At 39.4% G+C, this 15362-nt stretch overlaps 1 protein-coding gene across 2 annotated transcripts in view; it reads right to left on the bottom strand.

Annotated features, from left to right (window-relative positions):
- The window catches only part of sik2b (salt-inducible kinase 2b), a 59725-nt gene that overhangs the window by 18890 nt on the left and 25473 nt on the right, over positions 1 to 15362 (bottom strand). For both annotated transcript variants that reach the window (XM_087794799.1, XM_087794798.1), the window contains exons 5-9: positions 12373 to 12497; positions 12016 to 12139; positions 3593 to 3819; positions 3384 to 3536; positions 3110 to 3256 (exon numbers count right to left, since the gene is read on the bottom strand). In XM_087794799.1, the coding sequence (XP_087650925.1) occupies positions 3110 to 3256; positions 3384 to 3536; positions 3593 to 3819; positions 12016 to 12139; positions 12373 to 12497 (776 nt within the window). The remainder of the gene's footprint in view (positions 1 to 3109; positions 3257 to 3383; positions 3537 to 3592; positions 3820 to 12015; positions 12140 to 12372; positions 12498 to 15362) is intronic.

Here is a 15362-nt window from a genome sequence, read left to right on the forward strand (position 1 = left end):
CTCTATCTGAACGTTACTGACCCCTGCTGGTCAGACACATGATCTCTTTCTGAACGTTACTGACCCCTGCTGGTCAGACACATGATCTCAATCTGAACGTTACTGACCCCTGCTGGTCAAACAAATTATCTCTTTCTGAACGTTACTGACCCCTGCTGGTCAAACACATGATCTCTATCTGAAGGTTACTGACCCCTGCTGGTCAAACAAATGATCTCTTTCTGAACGTTACTGACCCCTGCTGGTCAAACAAACAATCTCTTTCTGAACGTTACTGACCCCTGCTGGTCAAACAAACGATCTTTTTCTGAACGTTACTGACCCCTGCTGGTCAAACAAATGATCTCTTTCTGAACGTTACTGACCCCTGCTGGTCAAACAAACGATCTCTTTCTGAACGTTACTGACCCCTGCTGGTCAAACAAACGATCTCTTTCTGAACGTTACTGACCCCTGCTGGTCAAACAAACGATCTCTTTCTGAACGTTACTGACCCCTGCTGGTCAAACAAATGATCTCTTTCTTAACGTTACTGACCCCTGCTGGTCAAACAAACGATCTGTTTCTGAACGTTACTGACCCCTGCTGGTCAAACAAACGATCTCTTTCTGAACGTTACTGACCCCTGCTGGTCAAACAAACAATCTCTTTCTGAACATTACTGACCCCTGCTGGTCAAACAAACAATCTCTTTCTGAACGTTACTGACCCCTGCTGGTCAAACAAACGATGTCTTTCTGAACGTTACTGACCCCTGCTGGTCAGACACATGCTCTCTTTCTGAACGTTACTGACCCCTGCTGGTCAAACACATGATCTCTTTCTGAACGTTACTGACCCCTGCTGGTCAAACACATGATCTCTTTCTGAATGTTACTGACCCCTGCTGGTCAGACACATGATCTCTTTCTGAACGTTACTGACCCCTGCTGGTCAAACAAACGTTACTGACCCCTGCTGGTCAAACAAACGATCTCTTTCTGAACGTTACTGACCCCTGCTGGTCAAACAAACGTTACTGACCCCTGCTGGTCAAACAAACGATCTCTTTCTGAACATTACTGACCCCTGCTGGTCAAACACATGATCTCTATCTGAACGTTACTGACCCCTGCTGGTCAAACAAATTATCTTTTTCTGAACGTTACTGACCCCTGCTGGTCAAACACATGATCTCTTTCTGAACGTTACTGACCCCTGCTGGTCAAACAAACGTTACTGACCCCTGCTGGTCAAACAAACGATCTCTTTCTGAACATTACTGACCCCTGCTGGTCAAACACATGATCTCTATCTGAACGTTACTGACCCCGGCTTGTCAGACACATGATCTCTTTCTGAACGTTACTGACCCCTGCTGGTCAAACACATGATCTCTATCTGAACGTTACTGACCCCTGCTGGTCAAACACATGATCTCTATCTGAACGTTACTGACCCCTGCTGGTCAGACACATGATCTCAATCTGAACGTTACTGACCCCTGCTGGACAAACAAATTATCTCTTTCTGAACGTTACTGACCCGTGCTGGTCAAACAAATGATCTCTTTCTGAACGTTACTGACCCCTGCTGGTCAAACAAACGATCTCTTTCTAAACGTTACTGACCCCTGCTGGTCAAACAAACGATCTCTTTCTGAACGTTACTGACCCCTGCTGGTCAAACAAATGATCTCTTTCTGAACGTTACTGACCCCTGCTGGTCAAACACATGATCTCTTTCTGAACGTTACTGACCCCTGCTGGTCAGACACATGATCTCTTTCTGAACGTTACTGACCCCTGCTGGTCAAACACATGATCTCTTTCTGAACGTTACTGACCCCTGCTGGTCAAACACATGATCTCTTTCTGAACGTTACTGACCCCTGCTGGTCAGACACATGATCTCTTTCTGAACGTTACTGACCCCTGCTGGTCAAACAAACGTTACTGACCCCTGCTGGTCAAACAAACAATCTCTTTCTGAACGTTACTGACCCCTGCTGGTCAAACAAACGTTACTGACCCCTGCTGGTCAAACACATGATCTCTTTCTGAACGTTACTGACCCTTGCTGGTCAAACAAACAATCTCTTTCTGAACGTTACTGACCCCTGCTGGTCAAACAAACAATCTCTTTCTGAACGTTACTGACCCCTGCTGGTCAAACAAACGTTACTGACCCCTGCTGGTCAAACACATGATCTCTATCTGAACGTTACTGACCCATGCTGGTCAAACACACGATCTCTTTCTGAACGTTACTGACCCCTGCTGGTCAAACACATGATCTCTATCTGAACGTTACTGACCCATGCTGGTCAAACACACGATCTCTATCTGAACGTTACTGACCCCTGCTGGTCAAACACATGATCTCTATCTGAACGTTACTGACCCATGCTGGTCAAACACATGATCTCTTTCTGAACGTTACTGACCCCTGCTGGTCAAACAAATTATCTCTTTCTGAACGTTACTGACCCCTGCTGGTCAAACACATGATCTCTATCTGAACGTTACTGACCCCTGCTGGTCAAACACATGATCTCTATCTGAACGTTACTGACCCCTGCTGGTCAAACACATGATCTCTATCTGAACGTTACTGACCCCTGCTGGTCAAACAAACGATGCCGTTCTCAAGTGATGAAAATGAGAATAAAAAAGTGGTTCAAAAATGTATATTTCCATAGATGCTCAAAAAACAAACGGAAACAATGTGAAGGAAACACAGTATTTGTACGTTTGTAAAGTAATTAAACATTTCTGTAAAACATGTGACGCTTCGTTGAAATAAAAACACTAAAACAACACATCACTGTAAACACCAGGAGCCTCAAGCGTTCATTGAGGTTAAAAGAACACGAGCAACATTCCATGAGGGATCATGTGATCGAAGCAACAATAACATGAATCTGCAGCAACACAAGCATTGTCGACCATCTGCATCGGAATGTTGTCGCACACACACACGCACACGCACGCACGCACGCACGCACGCACGCACGCACACACACACACACGCGCACGCACGCACGCACGCACGCACGCACACACACACACGCACGCACGCACGCACGCACACACGCATGAGATAAAAAACAAACAAAACTGGGACCTACTTTCGGCGTGTTGACGTCTTCCACCATGAAGCTGTGTTCCATGGTCGTGGAGGTCGTGGAGAAGGTGAAAGCATCTTGAGGCACAGCAGGGGGGCGCAGCAGACGCACCCCTGGAGGCAGGAGACCCACCTGGGCCGAACCTGTGGACTGAGGTTAAAGAAAAAGACCCGATGAAGTCTGTCAGTGGGATGAGGGTCAGAGGGAGTCAAAGATCTTCTTTATGGAACATCTGCAGATTATACAGGAGCTAAATCTCAAGCGAACCCCTCGTTACCTTGACGACGGTCTGCTCGGCGATGGTGCTCGGCCTCCGTTGACGGGCATCGAGCCTCTGTTCCACAGGGAAGCTGCAGCGATGAGCCTTGAGTCGTTCCACCAGCAGGTAGTAAATGGCAGCGAAGTGGTTGTAGCTCTTGTTCCTCAGAGACTGAAGAAGATGCAGCATGAGATGATTCCTCGTGACCTCCAGGACCTCGGTGTTACCTCCACAGTCTTGTGCTGGTCGATGCCCAGACTGTGCATCAGGCGCAGGACCTGCTCGCTGTACTCGCCCATCCCAACGTCGTCTTCAGCCGGCACCGGAGGCTGGTACAGAACCGGTCGCTGCGTCGGAACGTCCGAGACCATCCACTTGTGCTCCTTGATCTGAGTCACGGACAGACGCTTGGACGGGTCCAGAACCAGCATCCTCCGGATGAGGTGCTCACAGTCTGGAAGAACATGATCAGGTGCTGAGCTGCTCCGTCACATGACCGCTTAACGTTGAACTAAGTGTGTTAAGTGTTTGTTTGTACAAAACTCTTTTCATTGAAATACTGACATTAGAAATTTATCTTAAGCTCCGCCCACTGTCAACACTTATCTGGAGATGAAATCTTGTTGACTATAATACTTTAGACTTTCTTTTATTGTCATTGCACAGAAAACAGCAGTAAAACTGGCAACCGTTAAAAAACACAGCAGAGAGATTAAGCAGAATAAATATATAACATGTAACAATGTATATAAAGTATGAATACAAGTAAGTTAACTATAGTGCTAATATGTTATAAATAGAATAAATACATATTTTAAATATTTCATAACTCAAGTCATATTTTCATTCAACAGTCTGATGGTCAGAAGAAAGAAGCTGTTTCTAAATCTAAATAACCACAAGCATGGAGGTTTGTCACCGTGCGTCATCAATAGTCTCCACCTCCAAGGGACTTGTTGTATAAACAAAGTTTAAGAGCATCTTTGTAAAGTAATAAGTGTAAAACATGGTCATGATGAGAAGTTACTGCGTCTTGAAGAACATTCACTACATGACACCAGAGTAGATACTAGTTGATGTTTAATGACACCAGAGTAGATACTAGTTGATGTTTAATGACACCAGAGTAGATACTAGTTGATGTTTAATGACACCAGAGTCGATACTAGTTGATGTTTAATGACACCAGAGATGATACTAGTTGATGTTTAATGACACCAGAGATGATACTAGTTGATGTTTAATGACACCAGAGATGATACTAGTTGATGTTTAATGACACCAGAGTCGATACTAGTTGATGTTTAATGACACCAGAGTCGATACTAGTTGATGTTTAATGACACCAGAGATGATACTAGTTGATGTTTAATGACACCAGAGTTGATACTAGTTGATGTTTAATGACACCAGAGTCGATACTAGTTTATGTTTAATGACACCAGAGTCGATACTAGTTGATGTTTAATGACACCAGAGTCGATACTAGTTGATGTTTAATGACACCAGAGTCGATACTAGTTGATGTTTAATGACACCAGAGTCGATACTAGTTGATGTTTAATGACACCAGAGTCGATACTAGTTGATGTTTAATTACACCAGAGTCGATACTAGTCGATGTTTAATGACACCAGAGTCGATACTAGTCGATGTTTAATGACACCAGAGTCGATACTAGTCGATGTTTAATGACACCAGAGTCGATACTAGTCGATGTTTAATGACAACAGAGTCGATACTAGTCGATGTTTAATGACACCAGAGTCGATACTAGTCGATGTTTAATGACACCAGAGTCGATACTAGTCGATGTTTAATGACACCAGAGTCGATACTAGTCGATGTTTAATGACACCAGAGTCGATACTAGTCGATGTTTAATGACACCAGAGTCGATACTAGTCGATGTTTAATGACACCAGAGTCGATACTAGTTTATGTTTAATGACACCAGAGTCGATACTAGTCGATGTTTAATGACACCAGAGTCGATACTAGTCGATGTTTAATGACAACAGAGTCGATACTAGTCGATGTTTAATGACACCAGAGTCGATACTAGTCGATGTTTAATGACACCAGAGTCGATACTAGTCGATGTTTAATGACACCAGAGTCGATACTAGTCTATGTTTAATGACACCAGAGTCGATACTAGTCGATGTTTAATGACACCAGAGTCGATACTAGTAGATGTTTAATGACACCAGAGTCTATACTAGTCGATGTTTAATGACACCAGAGTCGATACTAGTCGATGTTTAATGACACCAGAGTCGATACTAGTCGATGTTTAATGACACCAGAGTCGATACTAGTCGATGTTTAATGACACCAGAGTCGATACTAGTCGATGTTTAATGACACCAGAGTCGATACTAGTCGATGTTTAATGACACCAGAGTCGATACTAGTCGATGTTTAATGACACCAGAGTCGATACTAGTTGATGTTTAATCACACCAGAGTTGATACTAGTTGATGTTTAATCACACCAGAGTTGATACTAGTTTATGTTTAATCACACCAGAGTTGATACTAGTTGATGTTTAATGACACCAGAGTCGATACTAGTTGATGTTTAATGACACCAGAGTTGATACTAGTTGATGTTTAATCACACCAGAGTCGATACTAGTTGATGTTTAATGACACCAGAGTTGATACTAGTTGATGTTTAATCACACCAGAGTCAATACTAGTTGATGTTTAATGACACCAGAGTCGATACTAGTTTATGTTTAATGACACCAGAGTCGATACTAGTTTATGTTTAATGACACCAGAGTCGATACTAGTCGATGTTTAATGACACCAGAGTCGATACTAGTCGATGTTTAATGACACCAGAGTCGATACTAGTAGATGTTTAATGACACCAGAGTCGATACTAGTCGATGTTTAATGACACCAGAGTCGATACTAGTCGATGTTTAATGACACCAGAGTCGATACTAGTCGATGTTTAATGACACCAGAGTTGATACTAGTTGATGTTTAATCACACCAGAGTTGATACTAGTTGATGTTTAATCACACCAGAGTTGATACTAGTTGATGTTTAATGACACCAGAGTTGATACTAGTTGTTGTTTAATGACACCAGAGTTGATACTAGTTGATGTTTAATGACACCAGAGTTGATACTAGTTGATGTTTAATCACACCAGAGTTGATACTAGTTGATGTTTAATGACACCAGAGTTGATACTAGTTGATGTTTAATGACACCAGAGTTGATACTAGTTGAACTTCAACAATAAACAGAATATTTTAATTTAATTTGTTGAAAACGGGTTCAATGAATTTTAAAGAATGTTCTTCACAAGGACATTCTCAAGGAACATAGTTGCAAAGATATTGCTTGACATGCTAAATATAAATTGTAAACCATATAAATTATATTATATATATAATAAATTGTAAATTGTGACAGTTGCTGAGAGGAGATCTCTGGACAAACTACTGTCCATCATGATGATGACATCATCCTCTGAACACTGTCATCAGTGAACAGAGAAGCAGATGAAGCACGAATGCTCCTCCCATGATGCAACACTAATAGACTCAAGGACTCATTCATTCCTTGTGTTATTAAATTGTAAAATTGTGAGTTTGGAGGCAGAAGTGAAAGTATCTTGACATTCTATTCTATGTTAGTCTTAGATTCTATCATCTTGTTCTTTCTCTTTATTTCTCCTTGTTCTTATTTGTATGAATAATAAAGTCTTTATTGTTGTGTCTAATTGGAAAAAACTATTTCCTGAAGGAGACGTCCTGAGGATCAATAAAGTTCTACCTAAAAACCATCAAGAACAGATTCAAGTGACTTGAGCGACACAATCAAACCCTAATAAATATCCAATGAATTATTCAGTCAACACTGTCTGTGAGACTTTAACGTAACGACATCATTTTAACAGAATCTCGTTGATTTCAACAATGTGTTCTGAATCGTCCACATCCCTCTAATGAGAACCCATGACCTCCAGTTAACAACTGGATAAGTTTGACGTCACACAGCTGGTGGTTTCACAGGATCTCAGTCTCGCTGGCATCGAGCCGATGGTGAGGCAGACCTGGATCATTCCTGCCTCCCAGCATGCTTAGCAACATCCTGAACATGTGGCTTTGATGAACATTTTGGTCTAGATTTATGTGTTCAAAGTACAAACTATATCACCTCAAATCTTAATGCTGATTCACCTGAATTGTAAACTTCTTTGTACATGTGATTCAAACCTTCTCAAACATGCTGGTGTGAGGAGCTGCTGATTGATACCATTGATTGGTCCTTTGTTCTGAGCCTGGAACATTGATTGGTGCTTTGTTCTGAGCCTGGAACATTGATTGGTACTTTGTTCTGAGCCTGGAACATTGATTGGTACTTTGTTCTGAGCCTGGAACATTGATTGGTGCTTTGTTCTGAGCCTGGAACATTGATTGGTACTTTGTTCTGAGCCTGGAACATTACGTCACCGTGACTCAACCTCAGTACGATCCCGGTGCAAACATTCTTCCCGTGATAAAGTTTTATGGAGGGAGTCGTGTGAGGCTCAAGAAGATTTTAGCAACATTCAGAGGCTCAACAAGTCATTCACTGTCGTCAGTCGTCCTGTGGCAGGAAAGTGTATTTCTGATGCTCAAGCGTCTACTAATGTGTGTGTGTGTATATATGTATGTATATATATATATATATATATATATATAGGTCTGGGATGATGTTAAAACCATCACTGGACACAAGACCAAGTGGACACGGTGGAGGAGGCAAATGGACTAAACAACTTTTTCAACAGGTTTGAGCAGGTCACCTCACTGTCACTGATGTCCGCCTCAGGACCTGCCCCACCTTCTTGTGCCCCCTCAGCTCCACACAACCACTTCCCAGCTTCACGTCACTCCAGGTAAAGGATGTACTTCGGAGGACTCGTCCAGGGAAGGCTGCTGGTCCTGATAAGGTGTCTGCTCGACTGCTAAAGACCTGCTGAACTAGCTGAGCCACTCCAGTATGTCTTCAACCTCAGTCTACGGCTGGGGAAAGTACCAACTCTGTGGAAGACTTCCTGTATCGTTCCAGTCCCTAAAAAGATCCGAACGAGCTGAACGATAACAGACGGTGGCACTGACTTCGCAGCTGATGAAGACACTGGAGCGGCTGGTCCTCAAACATCTCAGGCCACAAGTCCAGCACGCGCAAGACCCCCTGCAGTTTGCCTACCAGCCAGCAGTTGGTGTGGAAGATGCCATCCATCACCTCCTGCATCGGACCTACTCCAACCTGGATAAAGGAAGCGGTTCAGTGAGGATCGTGTTCCTGGACTTTTCTAGAGCCATCATTGAACAAACTACTGTCATCATGATGACATCATCCTCTGAACACTGTCATCAGTGAACAGAGAAGCAGAATGAAAGCACGAATGCTCCTCCCATGATGCAACACTAATAGACTCAAGGACTCATTCATTCCTCGGGCTATTAAATTGTACAATTCTGAGTTTGGAGGCAGAAGTGAAAGAATCTGGATGTTCTGTGTTAGTCTTTGTATCTTTGTCTTTGTTGTTTTTCTTTGACCTATGTTCTTTGTCTTTATCTTTAGACTTAGATTATGTAATTGTAAGTAAGTAAGTAATATTTATTTATATAGCGCTTTTCTAGACCAGGGTCACAAAGCGCTTAAACAATCAAAACAATACTCGAAAAAGTATATACTTTAAAGATCAAGATAATACTGAGAACAACACAGGAGTTCCAGAAAATCAAGGAAAAGCCTGAACAAATAGAAACGTCTTAAGATGTTTCTTAAAGGAGTCAGTAAATCCATCAAGCGCAAAGAGAGAGAAGATCGTTCCAAAGCTTAGGAGCAACAGCCTGAAAAGATTTCTCTCCTCTGGTCCTGAACCGTGTGCGTGGAACCATAAGTAGATTCTGATCCACAGACCTCAGAGCCCGAGCTGGGGTGTAAGTCTGGATCAGATCATGAAGGTATGACCATGAATAGATCTGAAAGTAAGAACCAGAATTTTAAAGTTGATCCTGAAAGAAACTGGAAGCCAGTGAAGAGTTTGAAGGAGAAATGTGAGTTCTTCTACTAGAGCGGCTCAGAGTTCTGAATCAACTGCAGACGAGACGATCCTTCTTGTTAAGACATGAAAACAAACTGTTACAATAGTCCAGACGAGAAGAAACAAACGCATGGATTATAAGATCCAGATCATGTTGTGACAACATTTTCCCAAGTTTAGAGATTTTTCTCAGTTGAAGGAAACTGTTTCTGGTCAGTTTTGTGGTCCTTCTCTTTATTTCTCTTGTTCTTATCTTATTTTGATTTATTTTTGATTTATTTTTTAAAACATTGCTGTATGTATTGGCTATTGGAAAAAAACAATTTCCCGAAGGAGACCTGCTGAGGATCAATAACGTTTTACCTTACTCATCTTTTATCAAGTTTTTGATGACAGCGTTAAAAAATCCACTCAAATAAATATTTTACAAATGTTCTATTTTAAAACTCGCTTCAAACTTGCTTTTGGACACTTTTCAAAGTGACACGAAAACCAATCGTGGTTTCTTCACTTCATCTCGACAACAAACGGGTCAAAATGATTCTAGAAACAACATAAAGTCTCGCGTGTTCATCACGTCTGATCAAGATAAGTGAAGATAAATCATCTTGTTTATTTCAATATGATGTCACAGACAACTGTGGTTAAAACTCACGATGCAATGAAAGTTAGTGTTTTTATTTATTCAGATTCATGTTTGTTCAGCAGTCGGTCAATATAAAGTAGAAGTTACTGTCGTAGGAGGGCTGGGTGTGTGTCCAGGAAGAGGTCAACAGGTCAACAGGTCGATCATCTGTGGTTGAAGCTGGACTCACTGGTGACATCACTGGACAAACTACTGTCCTCCCATGATGCAACACTGTCATCAGTGAACACTTGGAGCACCAATGCTCCTCCAAGATGCAACACTAATAGACTCAGAGACTCATTCATTCCTCGTGTTATTAGAATGTTTACTTCTGAGGTCAGAAGCTAAAAGATGATTATATTCTTTGTTAATCTTTGTTACCTTTTTTTGTCATTTTTCTTTGATCCATGTTCTTTATAGTTAGATTTTGTCATTTTGTTCTTTTTATTGCACTTTGTTCTTGTTTTTATGAACATAAAATCTGCATTGCTGTGAGCTGGAAAAACAATTTATCCAGAAGATTAATTAAGTGCATATATATCCAGCCGTTTATTTATTTATTTATCCATCCATCCATCCATCCATTTATTTATCCATCCATCGGGAATAAAAAGGGACATTCATTGTCAGTACAAGACTGTCGAAAACGTTTCATACAGACTCGTAAAACCACAATGATCGTCTCAGAGTGAAACGGTCTGTGGGCAGCAGGTCTGAGAGAACCTGCATAAAAGTTAAACAATAAAAGTTATGCTGTGTTTGGTTGTTTATCTTGAGATAGTGTCAGTGTCCTGTTCTATGCTGTGGTGTGTTGGGGTGTAAATGTGTCCAAGAGGAGTGTCAACAGGTTATACAGGTTGATCAGGAGGGCTGGTTCTGTGGTTGGAATGAAGCTGGACTCACTGGTGACAGTTGCTGAGAGGAGATCACTGAACAAACTACTGTCCATCATGGATGATGACAGTCATCCTCTGAACACTGTCATCAGTGAGCAGAGAAGCAGAATGAGTGCACGAATGCTCCTACCCAGGTGCAAAACAAATAGACTCAGGGACTCATTCATCCCTCGGGCTATTAAATTGTACAATTCTGAGTTCGGGGGCAGGAGTGGAGTGAAAGTATCTGGATGTTCTGTTCCATGTTAGTCTTTGTATCTTTGTCTTTGTTGTTTTTCTTTCCTTGACCTATGTCCTTTGTCTTTGTCTTTAGACTTAGATTGTGTCATCTTGTTCTTCCTCTTTATGTTCTTCTTATTTTATTTTTTATGTATTATTTTTTATTGTTTATGAAAAATTGCTGGCTATTGGTAAAAAACAATTTCCCAAAGGAGACCTCCTGAGGGATCAATAAAGTTTTACCTTACCTTACCTTAGATCCTCATGATGTTCAACAACCAAAGCGCTGCTTAACTAACCAACATTTGGGCAAATAAATTCAATATTCATTAATAATCATTGTATCGGTAAAAATGTTCCTTTGAGGCGTAACTTCTCCAACGTTGAAGTTTATGATCGAACTTGTCGAAGCTAAATATTCCCAGTTGAAGTTCTGTGATGTTGTCAGAACTGCTTCCCTTTTCTGTGTGCGAACATGACGCGTCTTTTCACTCGTGTGTTCATGGTTTTAACTTCAACAAATCTGGTCAAATCTCTGGTTGCGGGGAACAGACGTAATGCGGTGAAAAAAGAAGATCTATGGACAGATGAACAGGAAGAAGCCTCACAGACGCAATGAGTCAGGAAGGCAAGTATCTGTTGAAAGATAAACAGCCTTATTGCTGGAAAGCTTTGCTGGTCATGTTCCAGGTTACATAACAAGCTCCAGCTCTGGCCTTAATCGTAGTTCAGCAGCAGATGTTGAGCTGCAGCGCTTTGACAAACTGAGACAAAATAACTTGACTTCAGGCTCATCAAATATATTGTTTGGAAAGATAATCACAAATCAACGATCGTACCTTCAGTCATGAAATATGGGATACGAAAGCGTCCTTCCAGGACCCTCTGGCGAAGGACCGGCAGCGTGGGTCCATCGAAGGGCAGCGCGCCGCACACCAGCACGTACAGCACCACACCCATGCTCTGTGAGGGAGCATCACCACATGTTGATCCAACACAAGAGTCTCCTGGGTCACGAGTGTCCTCTTGTTCGGACGCATCTTAAGTCACGGACGGATCCGAACACATGCAACCTTCATATCATATCATCTAAATATGTGTCTATTGCATGATTTCAGTTGATTTAAATCATATAACTTAAGTCACGGAAGGATTCAAATTATTTAAAAATGATCGTTGGTCAAATTCATTCTCACCCAGATGTCCAGCTGCGGGCCCTCGTACTGCTGGCCCTCGAAGACCTCAGGAGCCGCGTAGGGTGGACTCCCACACCACGTGGCCAGAGGCTCACCAGGCTTGAAGAAGTTCCCGAAGCCAAAGTCTGCAGAAGACGATGATTAAGAAACTATGTACAAAACTGTGAAAACACACCTGGTATTAGTAAGTTAACGATATTAAAGTAAACAGACAATGTGAGTTTTTTAACTGAATACAGATCCCAGGGAATGTATTTAAATAGAACATTTGCTTTGCTTTAGAATATTTTGTTTGTGTGGCTTTATTTTACGTGACGATGTCACTCAGTGATGCCGGAGCTCATAAAACATTCAAACAAACATGAATAAAGTTCTAAATATTAAGCAAACATGTACACTCTTGGTTTTCTGGACATAATCATGTCCTCTGATACACACTTTATTTCTGAGTGTACTTTTGCTCTCGCCGTGAGCCTGAAGCTCTGTTTGAGGTGAAAACATTCAGACCCCCTGAGGTCACTTTCTTCTTCGGACCACGATGACCTTTCTTTGAGGATCAAGGTCGGCACAGTCAGACAGGCGTTTGAAGACACGAGAAGGGAGAGGAAAACATGCTCAAAACTTGAGTCTTAAAAACGCAGTACCAGGGTTTTCTTCTTTCATTTCCTTCCACTTTGTGACGCGATTAAAGTACATTTGACTGACGACTGATGACGATTGTTTTAGGTCGTATATTTACAAGCAAAAGTGTTTGCATGTAAAAAATGCTATTCATGTTCACTTTGTCACAAGAGACGACTGGTCGTGTTGAAACGACACTTCAGGACAATACAAAGAAAAAACTACAGTAAGTGTGTAATTGTCATTTAGTAGAACGAGTGGATGTAAAGTCATAGAACAGGAAGAAGGATCATTAAAGACGAAACACGTTCATTCCTGAAGCAACATTAGGACAAATGTGTGTAAAAAGTGATCAGCAGGACATTTAGAGGATTTTATCATCAATATTTTAGTAGATGATCTTGTTTTAGAAAATCTAGTTCTGCTCGTGAACATGTTCAGACGAGGTTTGTCACAGTAGAAATGAACATATAATTCATACTTTATGTAAATCAATGCACAGATGCCTTTAAATGAATGTGACTTAAACATATGTAACAAAAAAATCACATTTAGGTAAATTAGTTTATAACAAGCAGGTTTAAAATCAGATTATGTTGATGATCGTGAAATATCTATTTAGATACACATTATTTCTACATGATGAATGTGGATTTGAAAAATGAATTTGAAACATAATACACTAAAATAATAAACTATGTAAACAAAGATATATATTTCCTAACAGAGACTTTCTTCAATAATGTGTCAGCAGGTGATATTTTAGTAAAACTCACTCCTGTGACTCAAAACTTTCTTTTGTCGTCCATTTGTTTCATGTCAAATCATTTATGTTCACGAGATTAACAGGTAAAGTTAGTTTGATATTGAAAGTTTAATCCAGAACCAGCAGAGTCTGCTTTAGATCTCTGATCCCAGCAAGTCTTTATAATTATCTTCTCATATGACAGTTATGTTAGGATGATTGACATCTGTTTTAACTCCACTACTAACAATAATAACTATATGTTTTTAACTCCACTACTAACAATAATAACTATATGTTTTTAACTTCACCACTAACAATAATAAATATATGTTTTTAACTCCACTACTAACAATAATAACTATACGTTTTTAACTCCACTACTAACAATAATAACCATATGTTTTTAACTCCACTACTAACAATAATAAATATATGTTTTTAACTCCACTACTAACAATAATAACTATATGTTTTTAACTCCACTACTAACAATAATAAATATATGTTTTTAACTCCACTACTAACAATAATAAATATATGTTTTTAACTCCACTACTAACAATAATAAATATACGTTTTTAACTCCACTACTAACAATAATAACTATATGTTTTTAACTCCACTACTAACAATAATAAATATATGTTTTTAACTCCACTACTAACTGAATAAATATATGTTTTTAACTCCACTACTAACAATAATAAATATATGTTTTTAACTCCACTACTAACTGAATAAATATATGTTTTTAACTCCACTACTAACAATAATAACTATATGTTTTTAACTCCACTACTAACTGAATAAATATATGTTTTTAACTCCACTACTAACAATAATAACTATATGTTTTTAACTCCACTACTAACAATAATAAATATATGTTTTTAACTCCACTACTAACAATAATAAATATATGTTTTTAACTCCACTACTAACTGAATAAATATATGTTTTTAACTCCACTACTAACAATAATAAATATATGTTTTTAACTCCACTACTAACAATAATAAATATATGTTTTTAACTCCACTACTAACAATAATAAATATATGTTTTTAACTCCACTACTAACAATAATAAATATATGTTTTTAACTCCACTACTAACAATAATAACTATATGTTTTTAACTACACTACGAACAATAATAAATATATGTTTTTAACTCCACTACTAACTGAATAAATATATGTTTTTAACTCCACTACTAACAATAATAAATATATGTTTTTAACTCCACTACTAACTGAATAAATATATGTTTTTAACTCCACTACTAACAATAATAAATATATGTTTTTAACTCCACTACTAACAATAATAAATATATGTTTTTAACTCCACTACTAACTGAATAAATATATGTTTTTAACTCCACTACTAACAATAATAAATATATGTTTTTAACTCCACTACTAACAATAATAACTATATGTTTTTAACTCCACTACTAACAATAATAAATATATGTTTTTAACTCCACTACTAACAATAATAACTATATGTTTTTAACTCCACTACTAACTGAATAAATATATGTTTTTAACTCCACTACTAACAATAATAACTATATGTTTTTAACTCCACTACTAACAATAATAAATATATGTTTT

Source organism: Callionymus lyra, chromosome 7 (assembly GCF_982586985.1).
Source record: "Callionymus lyra chromosome 7, fCalLyr1.hap1.1, whole genome shotgun sequence".
NCBI classification, from domain to species: domain Eukaryota; kingdom Metazoa; phylum Chordata; class Actinopteri; order Syngnathiformes; family Callionymidae; genus Callionymus; species Callionymus lyra.